At 41.0% G+C, this 27,186-nt stretch overlaps 1 protein-coding gene across 2 annotated transcripts; it reads right to left on the bottom strand.

Moving 5' to 3' along the window:
* Window positions 1–7,193: 7,193 nt before the first annotated feature.
* Window positions 7,194–26,018, bottom strand: tbrg1 (transforming growth factor beta regulator 1). 2 transcript variants are annotated; one of them, XM_084064924.1, is made up of 15 exons: window positions 25,769–26,018; window positions 20,357–20,529; window positions 19,455–19,512; window positions 18,329–18,411; window positions 16,929–16,965; window positions 15,994–16,056; window positions 14,533–14,769; window positions 13,701–13,771; window positions 12,749–12,990; window positions 12,326–12,462; window positions 10,626–10,772; window positions 9,746–9,843; window positions 8,474–8,584; window positions 8,202–8,353; window positions 7,194–7,728 (listed from the first exon to the last, which is right to left on the bottom strand). In XM_084064924.1, exons 1-15 carry the CDS (start codon window positions 25,838–25,840, stop codon window positions 7,640–7,642), a joined length of 1,770 nt encoding a protein of 589 aa, XP_083921050.1. In that variant the 5' UTR covers window positions 25,841–26,018; the 3' UTR covers window positions 7,194–7,639. The 2 variants fall into 2 exon arrangements, with proteins under 2 accessions (XP_083921050.1, XP_083921049.1); XM_084064923.1 differs by having other exon boundaries at window positions 19,455–19,515.
* Window positions 26,019–27,186: the final 1,168 nt, after the last annotated feature.

Consider the following 27,186-nt stretch of genomic DNA (forward strand, 5'->3'; position numbering starts at 1 on the left):
TGTGTTAACCTATTATGACTAATAAAACTGAAACTGAAACAGATTCTGACATACATTGTGTGCAAGTTAAGTTGATATTTTGTGTGCAAAGTTGATATTGTGTGTGCAAAGTTGATATTTTCTGACTGTGTGTGCCATCCATAGAGAAAATAAATGAATCTAGAGGAGAGAACAGTCTGATTCGTTTACGCACATATTTTGTACTTCACGGCATTTACGCAAATTCCCACGTTTGGAGTCTGATTCATCAATCTTTTTTTGACCGTGAATTTTGATGGATGTCCGCTCAAAGTCACGTCTGCTCAGAAGCAGACTTACATGGGACCAAAGCTTGCAGAATGCCTTATTCTTCTGCAAAACGCATATCAACGCATATATAAATATATGTATGTCAAACGATGCTTGTATGCATATTATAGACATGCAAATTACAATACAAGCAAATTCAACCGATTTTTTTTAATTTTCAGTTGACACAGTATAGCTCCTTACACACCGGGGGTGAATTTTTCATGCGAATAATACGTAAAAACCCTTATAAAGTCAATGCAAGCTTCCATGGAGCGAAAAAGTGTCTTTTAATTATTTGGAACGAGTCCGAATTTTGCTTATATTCGCATAATCGCCGGTGTGTAATGACCTTTAGAGCTGAAGTAGTAGCTCCCTCGGCACGTTTTCCGTTTCTGCAAATGTGGCCACAGTTTCGCCGATGGGGCTTTCATGCCAATTCCAATGTCACGCTATTAATTCATAATATTGACCACATCACATGAACACAGTATTACCATCTGATGAGGATACAGTATGGATGATATCTAGCTGTGTCCATTACTCCATTTCCAATTCTGATGTAGGACAGTGGAGGGTTCGTCCAAAGGACAGATTCAGAAAGACCAACAGAAGTTTGGCCTATGGGTGGCACTAGAGAAGAGGCTATGGGGTCACCAAAATCTAAAATCAGTAGGGTTCATTCTCAAATTTAATGGAAATCCTGCCAAGAGAAATATCTTGTTTGGGACCAAAATGTGTTCACACCTGTCCGTCTGTCTGTATGACTGTGGACAGGTCATCTCAGACACCACGGACCGATTACCATCAAACTTTGCAAAGCACGCACGCACGCACGCACGCACGCACGCACGCACGCACGCACGCACGCACACACACACACACACACACACACACACACACACACACACACACACACACACACACAAACTAATAATAATAATATTTTTTTTTAAAAGAAAAGAAAATTCTTAACCACTTAAACCCTACAGTATATCCTTTGTCATAGACCAGGGGGGCATTTTCGAAAATTGGAAAATACTTTAGCCTACTTACCAACTACTGTACATCTCCTATCGTACCTTTGGACCATAACAAAGTCACATAACAAATGCATCGCATTACAACTATTTTATTTAACTACAGTGCAATAGCCCTTTATTGGCAGCGTAGCCAAATGTAAGCGTGCTTTGAACAAAACAAAAACAATTCAGCTTATCGACTTGCACTACTGATGCAATGTGATTCAGGATTTCATATTAGACTTTCTAAGCTACATGATACTGACTTACTTGCACTACAGTGAATGCACCACATGTCATTTAGGACCTCTTTTAACTCACATGATACCGATTTTAACATGCTTTTCAGGCTTTTGTATTCTTATTTTATATTCATTTTTTCACTTGTAATTTTCTCTCATTCTTTTAATCCAATGGAATAATCAACGGGAACGGAATCATTTTAAGATTTCTTTCGGCTATTCAAGAATAGCAGATATACAAGCTATATGAAAAATTGTGGATTTTCTTTGCAAATCATTGAATATGTATGTTTTAAACGAACATGGAAAAATTGGAGCACTACTGATATAGCAACATATACTGTTAGGATTTAAAAAACAGATCTACAAGCTCATAGCACGGCACTATGAGCTTGTAGATCAGCTATTTTAAGAAATCTTAAAATGACACAGATTCCCGGTCTTAATGGATTAAACTGCAAATGTGATAGCCTGTATAAATAAGAGTTTGCCCTCACTTTAACCTGTAACTGTGTTGTGACAATAAAGTTGATTGATTGATAGAAAAGGTTACTGTTACGGCCCTATGTGGCCTCGTATTGTGTTTTTAACCCTCTGAGTGATTGCAGTGCCCTACTTGGAAATGGAGGGTGGAGTGGAGATTGGAGGAGTGGCATGGTGTCTGGAGACACACCTGGGCCTCATTCCTCAATCAGCCCAGCCAGCATAAAGTTCTGGGAGAAGCCCCACATCAGTGGCTTTTGCCATCTGTCACCATGTGCTGCTGAACCCTTTTCTGCTAGTTTGGTGTGTTTATTGCTGTAGGTCTGTTGGCTGTGTGCCTTACCTTTTCAGGCTTAGTGCGTAAAGGTTACTTTATTACTGAGTGTTTGAAGTACAGACAATTCTAATATAATATAAGCTAGTCTTAATTATATTTCCAAACCTTTTTCCTGAGTACCTCTGAACAGGGAAGCTGGTAGGGGTGTGCTGCCATTTTCTTTGTTCCCCCTTTTTCTCCTGTTTTTCTTAGGTAGGGAGTTTATATTGTACTTTTTGTTTTGGTGTAGCGTAGATTGTTCTTTTAAGGTAGGGTTTGTTCTGGCTTTGGCCACCCCGACGTTGGTGCTTCCCCTGTTTTGTTTTCCCTTGTGAATTTGAGTTAATTAATAAACTGTACATTTTTTAATGTGTTAAGAGTGCAAAATCAGAGTAAGCATGAACCCCAGTCAACAAACAATAGTCACATAATTAGAGAGCAGAGAAAACAACCTGGTGCCTCACAGAAACTCTAATCTAAATAACTTTCTTATACTGTTTCAGCATGGTAAACTATCACCTGTCAAAAGGTCACAAGAAGGGATACAAGGAGAGAGTACTAGGGGTTGAGGTGGAGTCTGAAGAGCAGATTCTTCAGACAGCAGCAGAAAATTGGGAGTGAGTCAGATGGGGTCACACTGATGAAGTCAATGTGTTCTTATACACTATACAGCTTTATCAGCTGACTGCTGTCTGCACAGTCCCACATACACGCACGCACGCAGTGGCGTAAAGGAACTAAGTTCTCTAAAAGTAACTCTAAAGTAATTATGTACTCAAGAAATGTACTTGCTGTATATTTCTTAACTTAATGTACACATTTTAAGTCATTTGTTAATATTACTTAACTTTACAAGTCACTTTGGCCAGTAGAGACAGAGGAGTGTATTACCATTTGTTGGCTCCAGCCTGGGTGTGGGGTACACTTAGCATGGAGACAGTGTGTCTAGGCATTTGTCATCAAGGCTGACACCTCTTCCTTTCCTGGCTCTTTACAGTTGCAAATGTGGAAGAGCCAGGGGAGGTGGGGGTTCACCATACAGGGCTGACACACCCAACACGTACCTACTCTTAGATCTCAAAGGTGACCACTGCTATAAAGGACTGACTGAAATGTAACTAACTTAGTGTGTCTCAGGCCGGAGGGCCGCCTGTGTGGACCTCAGGGTCTCCATAGAAAGTCTGTACTATGATGAAATAAACTGGAAGCAACGAACCTCACTATTGGAGTGATGTCTCATCCATTCTTCACCATTCATTCACATCTCTGGAACATCAAACTAACTTTACAATATGGCGTTGTTGGCAATTAGTATAGTGCATTAAACCTGTAAGTCGGTGGTTTTAAATATACCTCATACTCTTGGTGAAACTAGATAAATAAAAATGTTCTGATTTTGCCTTTCTGACCATACTATTACCTTTATTTCGCAGCAATCTAAAAGATAACCAGTCTGGTTCACCAGAACTTCTGGCCTTTGATCAGGCCACATCTCTGTGGCGGAGGGCCTCTTTGAGATCCGCTGAAAACCAGGGACTCGATTGTTATCTAAAATTCTTATAGGGGGCATGATTCTCCGTAATAGAATTAAAAATAGTAAGAAATAGATTAAGAGCTAGGTCAGGGTCGAGTTGAAATGACCCTGTCCAAATCAGAATAAAATAAATCATGTAAAAAACCCTGTTAATTAAAAACTTGTGAAATTACGTTTAATAATCATCCGCCCCTGTTTTATCAGCTTTCGCAACTCTAACACAGACTATGGGGCAATGGTCACTGACACCTTGAGCATGTCCATTGTCATTGGCTGATCTCAGCTCATTTTGTCAAGCTAAGCTAAGCTAAATTAAGTTAACTACGTTGAATGTTAAGAGTCTTGGAGGGTTTGAAGGATAATGTCATGCAGTGATGATAGGCCACAGAGGTCAAGAGGCCAGTTTTTTTTTGCGGAACACTCAGCCCCCGCGGTTCTTGTATTTGTTTTACTGAGGTCAAGGTTAGGAATAAGGTTAGGGTTAGGCATAGTTTTACTGTGGTTAAGTTGAGGAATACCTGGTGGCGACCGCCCTGAGGTCGCCGGATTTGACCGTGTCAGACTATTGTACCAACTGTTCTTGTATTCTGTGTAGGCAGACACAATTCTGTCAGTCATGTTGAGGAGGAACAGTTGAAACCATCCCTGAGTGTAAAAACTATAATGCCAAAACAATGGGAGCTAAAACAAAAAGAAAAGTCCAACTCTTCATCAGGGCGCATGTTTATTCCCTGATGAAGACAACTATGCGTCTTCATAAAGTTGTTGTTTTTTGAGTGACAAACGCAGGTGTACATAAAACGATTATGACATGTAAGGAAATTACAGCAACAGATCACCCACAGCAGTCTAGATCAGTGGTTCTCAACCTTTTCAGGCTGTGACCCCCCAAAAGAATCATATTTGAGCTGCCCCCCCCCCAAAAAAAAATCACATTTGAACCGGCGACCCACCAAAATAATCATATTTGAACTAGGGACCCCCCCACCCTGACAAGCACTTGGAATATAGGAGTTGAGGCATTACATTTAGTTTGACTCAGTTACACAGATAAATATTGTGGAAATAGCAGATCTACAAGTACAACGCCTCGCAATCTGTCTGTCTGAAGACTCTCCTCTTCAGAGAGTCTTCAGACTCCACCTCAACCCCTAGTACTCCTCTCTCTCTCCTTGTATCCCTACGTGTGACCTTTTGACAGATGATAGTTTACCATGCAGATACAGTACGTCTTGGTTACTTGTTCACATGTGTTGTTATTTATATTTGCTTTGCTTGACACCACAAAATAAGAAAGTTATTTAGAAAGAGTTTCTTAGTAGGCAGTAAAATAGCAGATCTGTTGCGAGGCGTTGTGAGCTTGTAGATCGGCTATTTTTTACAATTGTTGCCTCTTTCTTATATTATTTGACAATTTGGGCAATGTTTGACCAGTTTTATAGTATAATATAATGCCTTTTGATGCAGTAATGCTTTCTTTCTTCTTCTTTTTTTAGGTGTTAAAAAGGTCTTAAAAGTCCTTAAATTGTCACTTCACTGTGACCCCCCCACCCCCGCAAATCATTTAGGGACCCCCAGGTTGAGAACCACTGGTCTAGATCACCCACAGTCCTCCTTCCATTGAGGACATTATACGTCAGCAGGTGCAGGAGCAGTGTGGCTCACCCGGCCCATGAGCGGTTTGACCCACTCCCCTCGGGCAAGAGGCTGCGGTGCATCAAAGCTAGAACTGTTAGGCTTAAAGGGATAGTTCACCCCAAAAATGACATTGGTTCTTTTCATTTCTATCGATTAGTCACCCCATGGAGACTTGAATTCATGGATATTGTTTTGTTTTTGTCACATTCCTAGGCCAATAATTTGATGACCGGCAGCGGTTCCGGTAGGAGACACAAAGAGTCTCCTTTGTGGCTCCTACCGGAACCGCTGCCAACTGGTCCACTGGTCATCAAATTATTGGTTTAGGAATGCAACAAAAACAAAAAAAATATCCATGAATTCAAGTCTCCATGGGGTGACTAATTGATAGAAAAAAAATATTTTTTTGGGTGAACTATGCCTTTAACCCATTCAAACCGGGAAAGCATCTGTGTCATTTTAGATTTCTTTGGCTATTAAAAAATAACAGATATACAAGCTCAAAGCGCAAAAAAATGGTGAAAATTTGTGCACATCTTGGGATATATTATAAAGCGAACATTTGTAATTCAAATCTTTGCTTCTGGGGATTCTACAAATGTCCTCTAAATCCTAACAGTTTTTATTTTTTCTAAAACTTATGTTATGTCAAGGACCACCCAAAATGATATGTATTTGGCCACGGACCCCCCCCCCCCCCCCCAGCTCAAAATATTTTGTTCCAGGGACCCCCAGAAGCAAAGATTTGAGTTAAACATTTATATATACAAAAGTATAGTACATCTTCAAAAATAGCAGATCTACTATGAGCTTGTATATCTACTATTTCTTTAATAGCCAAAGAAATCTAAAGTGACACAGATGCGTTCCTGGATTGAATGGGTGCAGCTTCAACCCAGGGGCTGTTAGACAGATGAACTCTATGCCCCAATAAATGCACTTTCACTGTTCTGCCTGGCTGTACAGTATATCATGCTGCCATGTTATCTTGTTTTGATAAATGCTGGATGCTACTTTTTCATGCTGCTCAGTTTTAATTAAATGCACTTTGGGTTTTTTATGCTCATTTTTTAAATCTATTGATAGTTGTTTTATTGTACGCTGCTGGTCCTGAGAAAACAAATAAATAACAGTCACTGAGACCCCAGTGACCCCTGGCTAAACTGCTTTTAATTGGCCTCTGGGGGTGGGGCTGTAGAGTCTCCTGTGTGTCCACTTGTCCAACACGCTGCTCTCCAAGGCTCTCTAGGAAACAAACAGTGCGTCCACACAGCTCTCTGGGGGCTCATTAAGGTACGGTAACAACACCGTTCCCTGCTGCATGCGCACTATTAGTCTGACAACAGTGTGGCACAACATTATTGACCCCGTAATAATCTGTGTCCCATACCAGTGTCCCTTAATGAGTTGACCGAGTGGTTGCGTCACTTCCTCACGCTGTGTGCTTGTTGTTTCCATGGTTTCAACACAGAAATGTTTGTAACAGTTATACATTTTCCATCAACATGTTTGGTTAATTCATACATATTTTTCTTAATATTCTTTACTGTCTACCACTGCATTGGAGTTTGTTTCACACAGTTAGTTGACTTAATTAAAGACAATCACATTCAGAGGTTGGACAACAACAATAACAGAATTCAAGTTTCAGTATAGAATTGTCAGCTGAGGGTTTAAAACAGAAGTAAAGCAAAAGGATAGCTCTCCAGCCACATCCAGTATATTAGCGATAAGGGTGATTTATACTTGCGCGTCTGTCTCGTGCACTGAAAAGCTGCCGATCTACAAGCTCACAACGCATCACAGCGAGATGCGTTGTAAGCTTGTAGATCAGCTATTTTCGATGTGCGACACAGAGCACAACCAAGTATATATCGGGCGTTAGCCACGCTCACACTGCTTCTCAATGACATCGCATCCATGAGCTTGGTTTAAGCAAACAAATCAATTAAATAATTATATAACTTAAAAGGCTTTTTTTTATTTTTTAAACAACCCATATACTGTATTGGTCACTGTTTTTTTTAAGATTTACAAAAACATGAGATGTTAGAATGAAGTCCTGTGAAAAAGAGAAAACTTGACAAGACGCTTCAGGTTTGTGTGGATCAGAAGCTCAGGAGCTGAAGTAGGAGGTAGAAGGCTTCATGTTGGGAGATGTCAGAGGGTGTTGATGAGAGGAGCCAGGAGACTGGGACTTTGGTCCTGGAGAAAGTAGAGCCTCAGGTTTACAGCTGAACGTGGTTCAAAGTTATTATGATCTCAGTATACTGCCCAACAAAGTCAAATATCACTATCTTTGACCTAATACCTCTAGCGATACGCAGTGGTGGAAAAAGTACTCACAGTTTTTACTTATGTAAAAGTATAAATACTGCAGTATAGAAATACTCTGTTACAAAAAAAAGTACGGAATTCAAAATTTACTTGAGTAAAAGTACATACTATACGTACTATAACTAAAGTGTTCAAATAAATGTAGTGGAGTAGAAGTAAAAGTATTGGAAATTGGAAATACTTTCAGAAAATGCTTTTAAAAAACACTTTACGATGTCCAAAATCCTTGATATATTGCCCAGCCATCTTTGAGTATACACAACAGATGATGTAGGAAAAAACAAACGTGTGGTTAAAAGTATATTATCCATAATAATACACAGATCTAATATCTGACCAACCTGTAATGCTGTGATCTGTCTTCACACTTTCCATGTGGAAGTCCTGGTGTCTCTGGTAGGCCTCAAAGTTGACCGAGGCATCGTCTTCTGATAGACTGTGAGGGACTTGTCCGTCACCAGGACGACAGACCTCAAAACGAATCCACTGGTAGCTATGGTGACGGCACAAAGAATTCATGTCATTTGAATTAGGATTAATTCTTGCTTGTAAACATGTCTATACTTTATTATACAATAGTTTATGTAACCACACTGAGAATAATGCAACTTACTTGCTGCATTTCCGTGCTCCGGGACAGCTCTGGATGAGGTTTTGGATGGTGGGGTGAGAAAACCCAAAGAAGTCTGCTCCTGAAGGCACGATGGGGCTCACAGGCTTGGTCCTGGAAGTAACAGGTGTTGAACAAAAACAAAAAAAGGCCTGTAAGATGTGAGATACTTTCATTTTCACCTTGCATTCCTCACTAATGTTCGCTTAAAATGCTTTAAGCTAAATGGAATGTACTGTAACACGGTCAAACCTGTCAGACCTGGAATCAATTAGAAGGAGACCTGGAGCAGTAAAGTGTCTTTCCTATTAATGCAACAACTGTCTTTATTTGCCTCGGGTGCCAGATGATTGGTCTTCACTTCTCTCTAAAGTTATTCATTACTTGAGGCTGGATCAATCAGCCTAGGACTCCGTTTCCAAAACACTTCAGAAAATGGAACACTGTTGCACTAATTATGTTTTTCAGGCTCTGGTATATACCTTCCATTCAGACGTGGGTAAAATATTGTGGGTTGTCACATAAACAAGGAGATAAAAGGTATTTGGTTAACCCATTAAGACCGGGAAAGCATCTGTCATTTTTTATTTTAACCACTTTAATCTTATACTTTGGCTATTAAAAAATAGCAGATCTACAGCTTGTAGCAGATCTACAGCTTGTAGCAGATCTACAGCTTGTAGATCAATAGCAGATACATACTGTGCCGCGCAATGAGCTTGTAGATCTGCTATTGATCTGCTATGTCAAAGGTTATATTCCGAATGAATGCTTTGGGTCATGTAAACGAGGAATACTTTTATTCAGGTCCCATGTAAACAGGTGAGTGGAACAGATTCCTCTATTCGGAATGAGTTCATTCTGAAGGAATACATGATGTCCATGTAACTGCAGCCTTTGTGTCTCCTATCGGAACCGCAGCCGGTCATCAAATGATTGGCTTATAGGAATGAGACAAAAACAAATAAATATCCATGAATTCAAGTCTCCATGGGGTGACTGATCGATAGAAAAAAAGTCCTTTTGGGGGTGAACTATACCTTTAATCAATTTCTCAAAAACTACTTAAGACTCTCTATAGCAGGGGTATTCTACTAGATTAGGCAGGGGGCCAAAATTGTAAAATGACTTTAAGTCGGGGGCCACAAGACAAACAAAAAAAAAAGTTCATGGTTTAACCAGAAACTGTTAAGAAATGTGTAACTAGCCAGTTGAATATCGCTGCTCTATAGTGTGACAATGTACAGTCATCTGTGAGGTGAACTAAGGCAGTACCTGACAGATGCAATGGCCTTCAGTAGATCAGAGTGGCACGTCAGAGCGGACGAGGCAACGATAGCATTCTGAGGGTCCTCCTCTGGCACGATCTCAAACTGTGGACATACGTTTATGCAAATAGTTTCAAACCAAGCACACACAAAAAGCTGTAGGATTTAAATATGTATTACCCTACCCTGCGAGATTGTGAAATTGATTGTGTATCTACAGTAGGCCTTTAACGATTCACTCAACTCACGATACGATTCGAATCACGATACTAGGTTCACAATTTTTTAAAGACAAATGTTTTTTTTTCTATTTTTTACTATACTGTGTTTTCTCGTATCCTCTTTTCAATACAGTAGCAAATGACTAAAATCTATTTTTGTCTCCGCCAGGCCGAAAGGCATGGCGAGAGAGTATGTTTTGCACCCTCTCCGTCCGTCCGTCCTTCTGTCTGTGAACAGCTAATCCAAAGTTTGCAGGATTGGTCCGTTTTGAACAAAATGCCTCAAATTATGAACGCAGCATGCGCTTTCCGTGAAATTTCACATGCGCATTCCCACTAGGCCAAGGAAGAAATGCCACCCTTTTCACATTGGCACAAGCAGGTCTAATTTAGCAAAACACATTTTTGGAACAAAATGCATCAAATCATGAATGCAGTGTCCAATTGCCGTTGTGACAAATGCACATTATATTATTATATTTATCTGCTTGACCTATGGGTGTTATTATATCTATATCTATTTTGAATAGCCATAGTATAAAAGATGGAAAAATGTGACGCTTTATATTAACTCATTTTGCTGGGGACCCCCTGGTAGCCCCCCAAGGACCCCTGGGGGTCCCCGGACCCCACTTTGAGAACCAATGGTGTACGGTATGTGTATACCTGTGGCCCAGCCCCCCCATCCTTGATCTGGCAGGTGTAGAGGCACTGCTGGTCTGGGTTCTTCATGCTGGCAAAGACACGTGTGCTGCAGAAGCCGACTGGATAGATGGCACACTGGTCATGGAACAGCATTCTGTCTATGATGATCTGGACAACAATGGCAAGTGTGTTAACCAAGCCCCCAGAACCCAGTGGTGGCATTGAAGCGCATTGGACATGCTGGCGAATAGGTACTGCAGCTGGCGCCACTTTACATGAACGAGCGAAAACGGTTTCGACCAATGGGCATCGACTCACGAGCTTGCGCACGGGGCTGCGCACCGAGGTGACGCAAAACGCGACACAGAAACGTGTCACAGTGGCCCCAAATAGGCCCCGCCCATCACATTTCACAACCCGGAAGAAGGGGTGATTTCGGCCCATGCGCTGGGTGAGCAACTCAATGGAAGTGAATGGGAGGGGATAGCCGGTGCCCTCTCTATTATTTTTTAATTCTATGGTGTTAACCCATTAACCCACTAAGACCTGAGGCCCATTCTACAAATGTCTTCTAAATCCTAACAGTTTTCTGAAACACTTATGCTGCTACATCAGTGGTTCTCAAACTTTTTCATGTCAAGGACCCAAAAATGTCATGTATTTGGCCGCGGACTACCCCCAGAAGCAAAGATTTGAGATACAAATTAAATGTATATATATGCAAAGATTTGCACACATTTTCATGATTTTTGAATAGCCAAAGTATAGTAGTTACACAGATGTGTTCCCAGTCTTAATGGGTTAAGCTCGGGAAAGCACATACGTTGTTATACCTTTAAGAACCGGGAAAGCATCTGTGTCATTTTAGATGTAGCTATGTATGTAGCAACAGGAATTTATTTTAATTTGTTGAATAAAAAATAGAAGATTTTCTGTAAAGGATTTAGAAGGCGTTTTTAAAATTGGCCTCAGGTCTAAATGACTTAAATCATAGTGTTTATTTATTTGTGCAAGCAAAAGAAGTATGTGTCATGATGAGATAAACATTCAACATTAAAATGTTCAATTAAGTAAAGAAAACCATGGAAGATCCTGCGTCTGACAAAATGAAGTTCACCCTCAAACACAACTAGTATGAAGGAAATGATGTTCTCTCGGTTAACCTTTCACAGACGTTATGATGTAAAGTTCTGGATGTTTAGCACAATAGAATAGCACACATATCTACAGCTATGGACGTTTCTTGATTCTAATGTTATTAACCCATTAAGACCGGGAACGCACACTGTGTGTCATTTTTATATTTCTTTGGCTTTTCAAAAATAGCAGATCTACAAGCTTATAGCGCGGCACAGAGTGCAGCATTTTTGCAAACATTTTTGCAAATCTTTGTATATACTTATGTTATGTTGCTATAATATCAGTGGTTCTTAAACTTGTTCATGTCAAGGACCTCCCAAAATGACATGTATTTGGCCGCGGACCCCCATCTGAAAATATTTTGTTCCAGGGACCCCCAGAAGCAAAGATTTGAGTTAAAAATGTATACATATATTCAAAGATTTTAACACATTTTCACGATTTCTTTAAAAAAGAAATAGCAGATCTACAAGCTCATAGCGCGGCACTCAGTGCCGTGATACGTTTTTTGGCTATTTTTGAATAGCCAAAAAAATCTAAAAATGACACACAGATGCTTATGTCAGAGCTGAGACACTGACCTCTCCTAAGCTGTAGACGGTTAGTCCTCCCAGTACGATAGGAAAGACAGGACGGCCAGACGAGTCCAGAACGATGGGCTGCACCAGCTTACGAGAACCATCCGTTAGCTTTCTCTTCTTGGACATCTTCTTTGGAGCTGAAGGAACACCACATGAAATGATAACGGGAAAATATTGGACTTTCTGTTCTTAGCACTTGAGTTTTGCATCATAAAGCCTCATTTTTATTTAATTGTATATGACCATGTCACTTGCTGACAATCAATTTAATTATCATAAAAACGGTTAGTTATGAGTGAGTTGTTGTCGGCAAGCAACATAGTAGCATAATGAAATCTAAATTAGCCACTGTATCTCCTTTCTTCTGACAATGTACTTAAGTCTTATTTATGTTGCGTGGATCAAAATGTAAAATAAACTCACCCTCCTCCTTTCCGTTCTCCTTGCCTCGTTCTCTCCTTTCCTTCTTGGGTTTCTTCTGAAGCCCCTCTTCAAGCGTTGGCACCCCTGAAACCAGGTTCTGATCCACGGAGAGGACACAAGTCCCAGAGGGTCCAGAGCTTAAGGCCACCACTGGCACAGGTTGGTGAGAACTGGTGCTGGGAGTAGGCAACAGCTCCCCCTCTGACACAGACTGGTATTGCAGCAATGACTTCAGCAAAAATCTGGAAATCAGTATGTGAGGATAAGGATAATTCCTTTTAACAGGTCGTTCATGAAAGTCCTTGCGGTCTTGTTTCCAATGAGAACCTGTGAGCAATTAGGGGTTAAGAGTCTTGCTCAGGGACAAATTTCATTTCATCGACACATATGCTGACCTGGCCTGGAATCGAACCTGGGGCAACCAGGGCCTCTGGCTCCCTAGGCGGGCTCACTAACCACTCAGCTATGGCCGCCCCTGAGTATGAACTTAAAATGTGCTTTTTTTTTAAAGGAACAAGCAATAAAGCCTCACTGTAAGCAGGCCTCTAAATTGGGCTCTTGTGACGAGGGTCTTGTGGTACCAAGTTCAACCTGCCTTCTCAATGGAAGATCACACTTGCCTAGCCCTAGCACTAAGGCCATACTGTATGTCCAACCAAAACATTTTTTTTTGCCAGCTAAAAATGCAAGACACTCTTCTAAAAAAACACCCATCTGGGGGCACTTGAGGGCGCTTTGGAGGCCCTTAAACCATGTATATTGCATACTTGTATGTAACAAAAAACAAACAACATAACAAGCACTATAATCATTGTCTTTGTATTCAAATATAGATTTTCTGACATTTAAATGCTTTGTGGAAATTATCAGCATGACTGGAATGAAGAGTCAAATTGCTTCGCAGGAGCTCCCTATTGTATTGCATAATCAATAATTGTAATAATATTCTCACCTGCGTTCTTCCTTTGCTCTAACAAACTTCTCCTCCAGGTGAGCAACTTCATCACAGAGGGCTGCATTTTCCTGTGGGCAATTTATTACAGACAAGACATGACATTTTGAACATTCAAAGTCATGATACGGTAGCAAGAACATTTCTTAACCCATTAAGACCGGGAAAGCATCTGTCATTTTATTTTTTAACCATTATCTTATGCTTTGGCTATTCAAAAATAGCAGATATACAAGCTCACAGCTATGAGCTTGTAGATCTGCTATTTCTTTTAAATCATGAACATTTGTGCAAATCTTAAATATATATTTTTCAAAGCGAACATTTGTAACTCAAATCTTTGCTTCTGGGGATTCTACAAATGTCTTCTAAATCCTAACAGTTTTTTGAAAAAACTTATGTTGCTATAATATCAGTGGTTCTCAAACTTTTTCATGTCAAGGACCCCCAAAATGATATGTATTTGTCCACCAACCTCCCTTCTCAAAGTATTTTGTTCCAGGGACCCCCAGAAGCAAAGATTTTAGTTAAAAATGTTAGATATAAAAAAGATATACTATATTCAAAGATTTGCACAAATGTTCACGATTTTTCGAAAAATAGCACATCTACAAGCTCATAGCGCTATGAGCTTGTATATCTGCTATTTTTGAATAGCCATCTAAAAACAATTACACAGATGCGTTCCCGGTCTTAATGGGTTAAGGTAAAAAAAAAAAAAGTATTTTTAAAAAATCCATTGTGTACAAAATACTAAACAGAAAATAATTCACTACTATGTAATAAATTGCATTTTATTAGCAATATAAAATAACTTTCAAGTATCACTCACAAATATCATTGCCCTTGCAGCTTTGCGCAGCCTGAGGTACTTCAGTCTGTATTTTTCATTCTGGTTTTTGCGCTGGACTTTCTTGACCTTGGGCTTGTGCTCGGTGGAGCTGGTGGGGGAGGGGAAGGCGGGCATGGAGGCGGCTGAGCCAGAGCTGGAGATGGTGGTCTGGGGAGGGGAGCCCAGGAAAGACTGGGTGGGGAAGGCTGCGAGGGACTGCTGACGCTCCTCATCCGTCTGGTGAGACGATGGGGGAGAGAATTAAGGAGAGACAGCGTGAGAGTGAGATAGGAGGAAAAAGTGGGGAAAGGAAGCGAGCAGAAAGGAGAGACAGAGGAAGCAGCTGAAGAGAGAAAGCTGATTCAAATACAGTAGCACTGACACCTCCTTTGTGACAGTATGAGAACATGTACAGAGAAAGATGGTAAATATAAAAGAATGCCTTGATGCATAAGAAAATTAAATTAGAGCATAAGAAATATGAGAATAACAGAAAGAAATTAACTTATGACATTCACAGAAAACAATCTTTATTTGATGTTTTATCTTACCTGCACGCATCTTGTTTCTTGCTTATTGTTGTTGCTGCTACGACACCCGAATTTCCCCTCTGGGATCAATAGTTATCTTATCTTACTATCAATGCATCTCTGACCATGTTCTTATGTTTAATCTGTAGAAAATACTGTAACTATGCGGAGGATTATTCCTCATTATTAGCCAGTCAGTGGACTGTGACACACCAACAGGCAAAGTTTGGGGAAATATACTGTACATGGACAATGCCCCCAGCAACACTCAACAACATGAGCAACAGGGTTCAAATTCTCTGTAAATGTTCCCTGGCTTTCAAATGTTTAACGTGTTTAAAGCCGTGTTGATTTTGTCGACTAAAACTATGACGGAAAATGTTCGCCGACTTCCTTTTTTCGAACAACAAATAAATAATTAGACTAAAATGTTAGTGAGGGACTAGTGGAGAAGAGATCCAGTAGAACTGAAAGACAAGTCATTTTATGCGTGTATGCGCAATAGCCGATCTAAACAGCCAATCTACAAGCTCACAACGTGTCGTGCTGCGACGCGTTGTGGGCTTGTAGATCGGCTATTTTCAGCTAGCAACCAAGTTTAAAATCAGGCATTACGACACCATCAAGGCACCGCCAAAATTCATTTTAGTCAACTAAATCAACTGTAGATTTAGTCCACTAAAATCGTATGATATTTAGTCGACTAAAACTAAAACATTTCAGATGACTAAAATATGACTAAAACTAAATGGAATTTGATTCAAAAGGCTATGACTAAAACTAAATCAAAATGTGCTGTCAAAATCAACACTGGTTTAAAACAACAATTGAGGCTGAAGTCATTCATAAGACCCTGTGCCGTCCAGCAGAGTTGCCCAAAACATCCCTGTGTGCCTCACTTTGTTTGGAATCCTAAATGACAACAACTCACCAACAGTGCAAAGACTCCATTTCTGTTCTCAATCCTCTTGAATCTCCTGCTGCCTTTTTGTGTCTGAAACACAACGGGACACTGAAGCCAGGGCATGGAGTTGGGAAAACGCTGACTAAACGCTGCACACCTGAACTGAATCTTGGAAGCCAGCTAAACGTATATAGATTTGTACAGTTTTAGGGTTTGTGCATCAAAGCCTTAAAGGGATAGTTCAAAACCCCCCAAAAATGTTCCTATCAATTTAGTCACCCCATGGAGACTTGAATTCATGGATATTTTTTAGTTTTCGTCGCATTCCTAAGCCAATAATTTGATGACCAGCGGACCGGTAGGCAGCGGTTCTGGTAGGAGACACAAAGGAGACTTTATATTTGTTTGCGTCTCCTACCGGAACCGCTGCCGGTCATCAAATGATTGGCTTAGGAATGAGACAAAAACAAAAAAATATCCATGAATTCAAGTCTCCATGGGGTGACTAATCGATAGAAAAAAGGTCATTTTGGGGGGTTACTGAGACTGAATTACAAAGTGAGATTATGGTCTAATGTCAGAATAGGTACAGTGAGACGATTGCACTATTAGGGCTTCTGGCAGGCTTGTGGACGTAATTCACTTTAACACTGGAGATGGGAGATGCCCACGTGTTAACTGCAATGACACATCTGATCTCATCATCTTTCTAATAGTAAATCAGTGTTCACAATTGATTATATTAAAATAGATCCTGTGTATTGGTAAATGTTTTACATCTCTTTCACTGAGTTAAATAAAGAAAAAGAACCGGGATGAGTAAAATATGAAGAAAATAATAATTTAAAAACAATCATGAAACATGGATCAACTGAAGAAACAAATGCAATGCTGAAGTGCAATAGACTATACTAGAAACACCAGAGGGTGCTGTTACACAGCGTCTCAATCACTGGTCTTACCTCACGGTACATCACAGCTTCCAGGCTGGACTTTGCACTGCAAGGGAGAACAGATGGATAAAGTCAATATTTAAAACATTCAAGAAATTGTAAGTTCCCCCATCTCAAAATATGTTGTTCCAGGCACAGATCAGAGTTAAAAATGTTGTAGATCTGCTATTTTTTGAAAAATAACAGGTAGCATTATAGGTATTATTAAATGTAATAACATCCGGTATCACAACACACCATCACCCCTTTTCCTTGGCGGGTTGAAAGGCATTTCAATTTAGACCAGTGTTTCTCAACCTGTGGGCCGGGGCCCACCGGTGGGGCGTGAGGATATTGCGAGTGGGCCACCAAGTAATTGGCAGAACACTAAAGATTTGAATAATATAACATTAACACTTAAAAAAAAATGAATGTAAAAGTTGTGATACCAATAAAGAAGAACTTTAGGTATACTATGTTAGTTTCATTGATCCAAGTCAGAACACTATCAATTGATTGAAAATAAACATGCTCTGAAATACTACAGTGGTCAGATGGGTGGGCCGAGAACGGTCTTGCAGTTTTCATGTGGGCCCTGATCCCGAAAAAGGTTGAGAACCACTGATTAAGAGTGTAAGATTCCTAAACTCTCCATCAAAACAGATACTTATGCAAATTCGTCTCACGTGTGGTATAACTCCACTATGTTTTGTGGCAGAGCTCAATTACTCATGGTACAAGAAGTCCATAATTTACGATTCTGTCCCTATCGGTACATAACTCGAACGGCACTAAGTCGGCTCTAGCAGCCCTCGCAACGTTCGGCACGGCGACTCGCTCGGCGGTGCGTCTCGTTGCTCATGCCCGCCAGAGACGGTGCGCTTCCGACGGCGCGCCTCCGACATTGTAACTGTTTTTTGCTACTACTGAACACCAAGCGGGCCGAGTGGTCCGCCTTGCTGGGGGCGACAAAAACTATGCCTAAACCTTACGCCAATAAAATAATACCTGAACCTTAATCCCAATAAAATAATTTGCGACACACTAGATAAGATAAATAACAATGTTGGGAGAGGAATAAGAACCCCTGGCGCTGGGTCAGAAGACGCCTAACGGTGCACGCCACGGAGATACCTGGTGATGCAGGGGTTTGGGAGTTATTTAACGCGATCCGCTCATGTTAGAGGCAGTTCCGCGCGCGGCACAGAAGGGGGCGTCGTCAAGTTACTACTACGACCCGTTGGCAAAAGCTGGTGCGCGTACGTCCGAGAAACATGGTCACATGCCATGTGGGAGGAGCCACCCATTAGGGTCGCCTTGAATCAGTCACTATGTCTCATCCGTCGAACCATCTTATTCTTCTGCAAAATGTGAAAGGTTTCTCTGATTGAAACACTATCTAGCAGTTTTGCAAGTTAAAAAGACTGTACTTGGATTGAACGAGGCCCCTGTCGATGATTCTTTGTTTGATCTCCTTAATGTGCATCGGCCGCCCAGCTTCCTCCAAGACGATCTAAAAGGAGAAACATACCACAAAAAAAAAAGAGTTGTCACAGATACAGTATCACTTTGGACAATTCACCCTTTAACACCATTTGAAAAAGAACGCTTCCTTTTATATATTAAAGCACTTGTTATGTAATAAATGTAATCTGCTTCTCTACACAGAATCAGACCACATTCAATTGATAAATAAAGAAATACACATACAGTACAGCATACAGCTAAACAAAGAAATATGAGTACTGGTGGGCAGCATTTTCCACTTTCCAGTGGAAAAAGTGTGCTTACCCCATTCAAACCGTGAACGCATCTGTGTAACCACTTTATCCATATTTTATACTTTGGCTATTCAGAAATAGCACCGAGTGCCGCGCTATGAGCTTGTAGATCTGCTATTTTTGATAAACGGGGGGGGGGGGGGGGTCCGGGGTCCCTGGAACAAAACCCTTTGAGATGGGGGCCCACGGCCAAATACATATCTAAAAATGTTTTCTAAATCCCAACAGTATGTTGCTATATCAGTGGTGTTCCAACTTTTCCATGTCAAAATCTCAAAATATGTTGTTGAATAATAATAATAATAATAAACTTTATTTGTATAGCACCTTTCATGACATGAAATTCAGCGCAAAGTGCTTTACAGAGCAAGAATACAAATACAGTTACAACCAATTTAACAATAAAGCAAAAAAAATAAAATAAGATAAAAGCAAAAGCATAAAACAACATTAAATAGGTAGTACTGTGAGGACTTAAAAATCAACCAATGAATCAGCTAAAAGCAAGAGTGAATGAGACACTGGGCTGAATGAGAAGGGCTCCGAGACGATCGGAATGTTTGTTGTCTGGGTGTCGCACACACATACCCTGTCTGTTTACAAACGATTGGACATGCGATCATAATGAATATACATTTTTTGTGACCTGTTAAAAGTTAAAAAAAAAAACGAAATTGCCGCAGTGGGCAAACACAGCCAGAAATAAATCTGGCAGTGAATGAGTTAATGGATTAAAATGTGCTCAAATGCAAACTCTTAAGAAACATTACAGTACCTGAGCAGCATCGAGCCATGTGAGGTTTGGCTTCTCTGCAATATCACTTTGTGGTTCGCTGCTAACAGAAAAATAGTTAAAATGCTGTAGAGACACAAACCCTGTGGGTGAGCTTTTCATGTACAGGATCAACACATACATCCTTTACAGGAATTTCAAATAATATCATCATTTAAAAAGAATAGATCTGCCATAAGAAAAAAATACTTTACCAACAGTTGAACGATGTTGTTAAATGTAAAAATACTTTGACAAAATCATGTCTGATATGAAAGAAATACGAATGATTGTCTTATAAAACAGTAATACTTTTTACACTGCTGTTTGCATTTATTGGGCATGGATGTGGAATGAGAATGTTATAATAAATATGGATAGTTTTTTTTTTCAACAATCTACTATATCGATATACAAACAGCAAAATATTGTATCATTTGACTTTGTATCGTATCGAATCGTTTTGCAATGCAAACAATCGATGTTATCGATACTAAGTACTTGTGAGTTGTATTTAGCCATTTTAAGAAGAAAAAAGAGAAAGAGTGCTTTAATTACTTTTCCATTCCATATCACTACACTTGGTTTATGGATAAATGTGTGTAATCTCTGTGTTCATGTCAAGGTGCGGGTTTGTCCATATGTGTTCAAATACAATGTCCATGTATTTGCCAGAGAATCACTGTGTTTACTTATTTATATCCATAATAATAAATGTTTTCCTTAAAAAACCTGCTCTATCCACACTTGGCTAAATAGTTACTGTATCGATTTTAAATCATTGTATCGTATTGCTATGATTGAACCAATATCGTCCATGTATCGTATCGTCAACCATGTATCGTGTCGCTGTTAAAATGTATCGTTACACCCCTAATGAACAGTCATTGTTTTGAATGAAACACCTTTCCAGAGTCTCTGAGGTCCCTGACAGAGCTGCCATGCTGTCCAACGCAGGGAACAGAGAGTAGTTTCCTTGTCCATCGGTCTCTATCTCAGTTTCAAAGTTGGGCAGAGTGTTAAGAGACTCCATCGGTGACAAGGATGAGCCTCGACCCTGGACGCTGCTTGTAGAAGGCTGAAACACACAGGAGACGCATTAAGATATGTATATCCACACACACACACACACACACACACACACACACACACACACACACACACACACGTGGAAAACTGCTATTTTCAAATGGTCGAAATGTATATAGGGCTGAAGTGGTTAATGCATGTTTTTTAATGATAATCAAAATCTGCAAAGTAATTAGTAACTAAAGTTGTCAAATAATTGTAGTGGAGTAAAAGTACAATATTTGCCTCTGGGATGTAGTGGAGTAGAAGTAGAAGTACAGAAAATTGGAAATACTCCAGTGAAGTAAAGATACCAAACATCCTCTTGTCATCACAAACGTCATCACAAATTGACACAGGGAAGCACAAACGAATGGGGCACACAATTGACAGGTGCTTGTGATTGGTGCGGGGTAATGAATCACATCACCTGCCAACTGTGTGCCCCAAACATGTGTGCGCCCTAAAGGAAGTTTAGATATATTCAGTATATATATCCTGCACTCGTTCCAGGCCCCTCGCCCGTACAGAAAGTCGTCCGTATGCAGCTCGTGGAAAAGTGGAGATTGATTGATTGATTGATTGATGTACTTTATTTAGTAAGACATGAGAACAGTACATGACAGTACATAACAGTACATGGAAGTACAAATTCGCAATACAAGGTCTACTAAACTGGATAGCTCAGTTAAGCACGTAGCTTGTTTAAGATGAGATCCCCATGCACACAAATCATGTTGACATATAAGAGACAGACAGATATACACACTACTATACAGAATGTCATACAATCAGTTTACAGGTTACTGGTATGAAGGGTGAAAAATATGTACAAAAAAGAAAGAGAGGGGGGGGGGGGTTAGGTTAGGACATGGGGTAGGTTAGGACTTGGACAGGGGCCATTTTTGAATTGCAGCCTCCTGAAGGTGTATCTTTAGGGCATTTTTGAAAGTGAGTAGGGTTTTGCACTCCTTTACTCCTTTTGGTAGGGCATTCCACATTTTAGATGAATAGCATGAGAAAGAGTTCATTCCCTTTGTTGTGCCAAATCTGGGTTGAACATGGTTTGTGGAGCTGCCTCTGGTGTTATGATCATGGACTTGATTAACATTTTGGAAGTATTTTGACAAATACAGGGGGATCCCAATGTTGTGGTGTATCTTGAAGACCAGGCCCATAGCAAGTTGCTGTACTCTGTCCTCAACCCTAAGCCATCCAAGCCTAGCAAAATGATCAGGGGTTAGATGGGTTTTGTAATTGAGGCCAAGAAGTAGCCTTACAAGTTTGTTTTGGGATGTTTGGAGCCTTGTTTTTAGGGCCTTGGAGGTGTTGTGATACCATGAAGTGCATGCATAATCATAATGACCTTGTATGAGGGCCCCTATAAGAATCTTCAGAGTATTCTTACTGACTTTACGAACAAGCCTCCACATCCTCCGTGTTATTTTGTGGACCTTTTTGATCGTCTTTTCAGCGTTTTTGTCACCTGAGAGGTTTGCCTCCAAGATGGAACCCAGGTAGGTAATTTCCTCCTTTCTTGTGATAACATTTTCACCCACTTTGATCGTGAAACTCTCAGCCTTTCTAAGGTTAGGGTTGGACCCAAAGAGGATGGATTCAGTTTTACCCAGGTGTAATGAGAGTTTGTTGTCGGAGAGCCAGATGCAGATCTTGTTGAGTTCAGTGCTGAGAGTTTTCTCAACCTGCAGCCTGTCCCTGTCCGAGACCAGCAGAGCCGAGTCATCTGCGAACAGGAACAGTTTGCAGTCGCAAGCTGAGGACATATCATTCACATATATCAGGAACAGTAGTGGTCCTAGTATGCTTCCTTGAGGAACACCACAAGTCACTGGGAGAGGAGGGGACTGGGTGCCGTTTACTTCCACCACTTGCTCCCTCCCCTCCAGGTAGGATCTCATCCAGTTCACCGACGTGTCATCAAAGCCTATTGCTTTGAGCTTATTGATCATAATTGGGTGATTAACGGTGTCAAAAGCCTTCTGGAGGTCCAGCATGACCATGCCGCAATATTTGCCCTTGTCGACATCTTGTTTGATAGAGTCGTTCAAATAGAGAAGGCATGTGTCAGTGGAGTGGTTTGTTCTGAAACCAGATTGGAATTCGTAAATTAGATTTTTTTCGGCAAGGTACTTATCAACCTGTTCATAGACTATTTTTTCCATGACTTTCGAGATGGAGCTAAGAATAGAAATAGGGCGGTAGTTGCCAGGGTCTAATTGGTTTCCTTTTTTGTACAGAGGGGTCACTCTTGCTTTTTTGAAGTCGTTAGGGACCCGTCCCTGTATGATGGAGAGGTTTATTATGTGGGTAATGATTGGGGCAATGGAGGCGGCTGAGTCTTTTAGAAATTTAGCGGGGATGTTGTCGGGACCTGTGGCTCTGTGTTGTTGGAGTGCACTCAATTTTTTAAACACCTCATCTGTTGACACAGGGGAGAGTTTAAAATCATCTTTGCGTACACCCTGTTTATCGTAAAATGAATCAACATACTCTCCACCATGACTCCCAGAGTGAGGGGGTAGTTTTTCAACTAACTCTGAGGCCACGGTCGTGAAGAATATGTTGAGGATTTTACTCACTTCCCGTTTGGATGAAATGAGAGTGTCATTCACCTTGAGGTTTATGTTTGTAAACCTGGTTTTCAATTTCTTGCTGCAGCCTAGTAGGTTGTTGAATAGCTTCCAGAGCTCACGTGGTTTGTTTTGATTTTCCTCAATTTTGCCATCGAGGTAGCTTTTTTCTGCTAACAGCAGCATGCCATTAACCTTGTTTCTTAGCATGTTTTTCTCTTTTTTGAGTTTCGCTACGTGGGATTCGAGACCTTTGTTGAAGCTTTTGGCAAGTTTGATCCTACTTTTATGATAGTCAGAACACTTTTTGTCTCTGACTTTCATGGTAGTAAGGATATCCGAATTCATCCATGGAACCGAGCGGGTTTTGACCCTGATGGTTTTCATGGGAGCCACACTGTCCAAAATTTGAATGAATTTGGTTTTGAAACCAAGCCAACATTCGTCTACCTGTGTGCTGTTTAGTACGTCGGACCAATCCTGTTCCTCCAGTCTGTGATCTAAGTCCTCACTCTTGTAGTTTTTGAGGTCTCTGATCGTGACTGTTTGGTGGTAACCGGTCTTAGGTTTACGTTTCTTTCTGGTGCAGAAGATCATGTTATGATCAGATATGCCACAGGTAGTAACACCACTATTGAGGATTTTGTCCTTGTCCGTTGTTAGAATGAGATCTATGATAGTTTGAGTGGAAACACACAGCCTTGTGGGCTGAGTGATCAGCTGGTGGAGTGAGTGCCGATTACAAAACCCCCTGAATGACTTAAACACTGACGCTTCCTTACGGAGCATGTCAGTGTTAAAGTCACCAAGAAGTACTGTCTCCTCATTGTCCACTTTAGCTAAACATTCATCAAGTCTATCATAGAAATCAGTCTGGTTAGGAGGTCTGTATATGGTACCGACTAGCACAGGTTTAGCATTTTCAAAAATGATCTCGACCCACACAGCTTCAATGTCTGCATCATTCAGGTCTTCACGAAGGATGCAGACATTGTCTTTATGTACATACATGCATACGCCGCCCCCGTTTCTGTTTCTATCTTTTCTGAAAAGTTTGTAGTTTTCAATCTCAATATCAGTATCATCTATCGTATGATCAAGTTTCGTTTCAGAGAAAGTTAAAATGTCAACCTTACCATCATAAAACATCTGCTTGATTTGTGTTAGCTTGTCTCCTACAAGGGAATTCACATTGAGGTGTATCATGTGCAAGCCAACGCCAAACGATTTTTTCATTTGTTCAATGAAAAGATGACTGTCCACTGATAGTCCACAGAGAGAAGCAGTATCGGGGGGGGAGGGGGGTGTTGAGGTGTTAGCGTCCATCAAAGCCTCTGTTTCGCTGTGCGCGGCCATCTGTGGGGGTTGGGGGGGGGTGGGGGGTTGGGCATCGTCTGGTTCTCGGTGGTAAGCAACCAGCTGTGGGGCTTGGGGGATGGGGGGATGGGGGGTTGAGGGGGGCCTTCGTCTGTGTCCACGGGGGTCCATCCTGGTCCTTGTGCCGCCTGGAACCGCCAGAAGTGTCCGTGGATAGGTTTCTTCCGTTGCGCAGCGTCTCTCCGTCGCGCGTCGTGGAGCGGCGAGTACAGCTGTGGTGTTGATGCAGTCCGAGGGTGCGTTGGCTTGTTGGGAACGAGAGCTAGCGGCGTGGGTTTGTTGTTGTTGTGCGACGTTGTCGCTGGCAACGATAGCAACGTTAGCAGCGCTAGCTTCGTTGGCCAAGTTTGCCTCTCTCGCCAGACGGGCAGAAGTTTGCCTGGTGGTAACTGGGCCTGGATTAACGTGGATATCACCCGACAGGAGAAGAAGAATGATGATTAAAAATCTTCGGTCCATGCGTCCTGTCGGGGGCGCGTACTTTCTAGTCGAGTCCATGGCGAGGAGGGTATGGAGAGCTCCAGCCGCGAACCCCAGATGCTTTGTTTCTGTAGTGTCGAGTAGGTAGAAGTCCGAGTGTTTTTCGTTTTTCATTTCCCGTGGATTACCCTTTTCTGTCTCCATCAGGTGTAGATTTTGTGGGTATTCTAGGAATGAATCCGTCGTCCACGAAAGGATGAAAATGAAAAGTAAATCCAGTGAAAAACTGGCAAATATGTTGCCGTGAGAGCGCGTCTCCAAACGGGAGCGCGGAGAGCGCGTCTTCATGCGACTTCTCATCTCGACGTCTAGACTAGACTGTGATATTTGACTAAACACGCGTTTTCTGGCAGAACTTTCAAATGGATATGAAACTAGAGGACAATATCTGACTCCAAGTCTTAGGAATTAATTATTGGGTGAGTACAGACGGAGTTATAGACCAATTATGTGTTTACCAACATTGAGACTGGATGCACAGGTGATTGTTTCATGCAATCAATTCTCAACCTGTTGTTTCGGGGTGCGCTGGTTTCAGCACACCCCAACCCCCTCTTGTGTGTTGGCTAGTGAGGCGCGTCCTAGCGAGACCTGACAGAATGGGTTTCATTGAGCGCATACTGGTTGCACGCATACTGGTGCTTATCAGTGTGACGTCGTCTGTTAAGGGGTCTATAAGAGCACTTTTACGGCCGCGCAGATCGTCACTACACAGCGCATCGTCCAGGGTGATCTATGACTGTGTATTTGGAATACATGAAATGTATGTAAGATCACAGACATTCAAGGGCTAACACTCACCCCACTCCTCTCTATCCTGGCTCTGCTCTGCTCTTTTCCATGGATCATCGGGGATCCTTCACTGGCATCCATCTCATTGTTTACATTCAGCACTCTGACACTAGATGCTAACAACAAACAGCTCCTTATGTGTGCATATATACAGTATATGGATATACTGCGTTTTTATCTCAACAAACACATGACTAGTTTAACTGACTGTTTAAAAGGCTGAAGGAGAACGATGATCCATTATTGAATTATTATGCGACTTCTCAGGAACTAAATAATAACAACCGAGCATTTTAGGGGTGAGCACCAGTGTTGCCAGGTTTTGAGAGAGAAACAAGCAATCCGGTCTATGAAAACATCTTCGCCCTTCAAACATAGATAGTCCTACAATGGCTATTTGAAAATAGCAGATCTACTTGTTGTGAGCTTGTAGACCTGCTATGTTCAAAAAAATCTTGAAGACGTTAAAATAAATATATATATTTTTTAAAAACATTTTAACAACACAAATCTTGTATGGGGGTCCCTGGCAATATATTTTAATTTGGGGGGTCCTTGAAAATGAAACACTGGTTTAAACAACATTTGGAAACAAGCCCAAATAAACATCTACACTTTAGAAACAAGCCCAAATAAACATCTACACTCACTTTATAAACAAGCCCAAATAAGCAAGCGACTTGACAGAAAAACAAGCCCAAAGTCGCTTATAATAAGCGGACATGGCAACGCTGGGGAGCACTCACACCGGATATCCTTTCCATGTCTCACTACTGGCAGTAGGGAAATGCAGTCCATGTCTCACTACTGGCAGTAGGGAAATGCAGTCCATGTCTCACTACTGGCAGTAGGGAAATGTAGTCCATGTCTCACTACTGGCAGTAGGGAAATGTAGTCCATGTCTCACTACTGGCAGTAGGGAAATGTAGTTTTTCGTCTGAAACAGGCGTCTTCATTGTGTTTTTTACATCTGTTGTAATGACTTCTCTCCGTCGGGAGAGGGAGACAACGGGCATAGAACGTATGGCTTGTAACTTCAACAAAATTAACCTTTTTGCCTTCACCTCACTTGCTAAATGTTGTGTAATTTACACAATCCCCATAATGCATTAATTGCCATATTAATCAATGTAAATTATATGGACAATATTTGATATTTTCAAAATTCAAAATGGCCGTTTAAACCAAAAGTGACTATTTCAAAACTCAAAGTTGAAAAAAATGAAAATTCTAGTGTAGGATATTTAAGAAACATTGTCCAAAAGGTGCAGAACACTTGTACATATGAAAATTGAAAATCTACCATCAATAGCGCTTTTCTAAGTACTCAATGTTTTGATGTCGGTTAGGATGCTGATCCTAATGCCTTGTGTCTATTATGTTTGTATGCAGGGCCAGACTGGGAACACAAATTAGGTTGGGAATGT

This window comes from Gymnoscopelus microlampas (assembly GCF_963454915.1).
Source record: "Gymnoscopelus microlampas genome assembly, chromosome: 8".
In the NCBI taxonomy this organism is placed as follows: domain Eukaryota; kingdom Metazoa; phylum Chordata; class Actinopteri; order Myctophiformes; family Myctophidae; genus Gymnoscopelus; species Gymnoscopelus microlampas.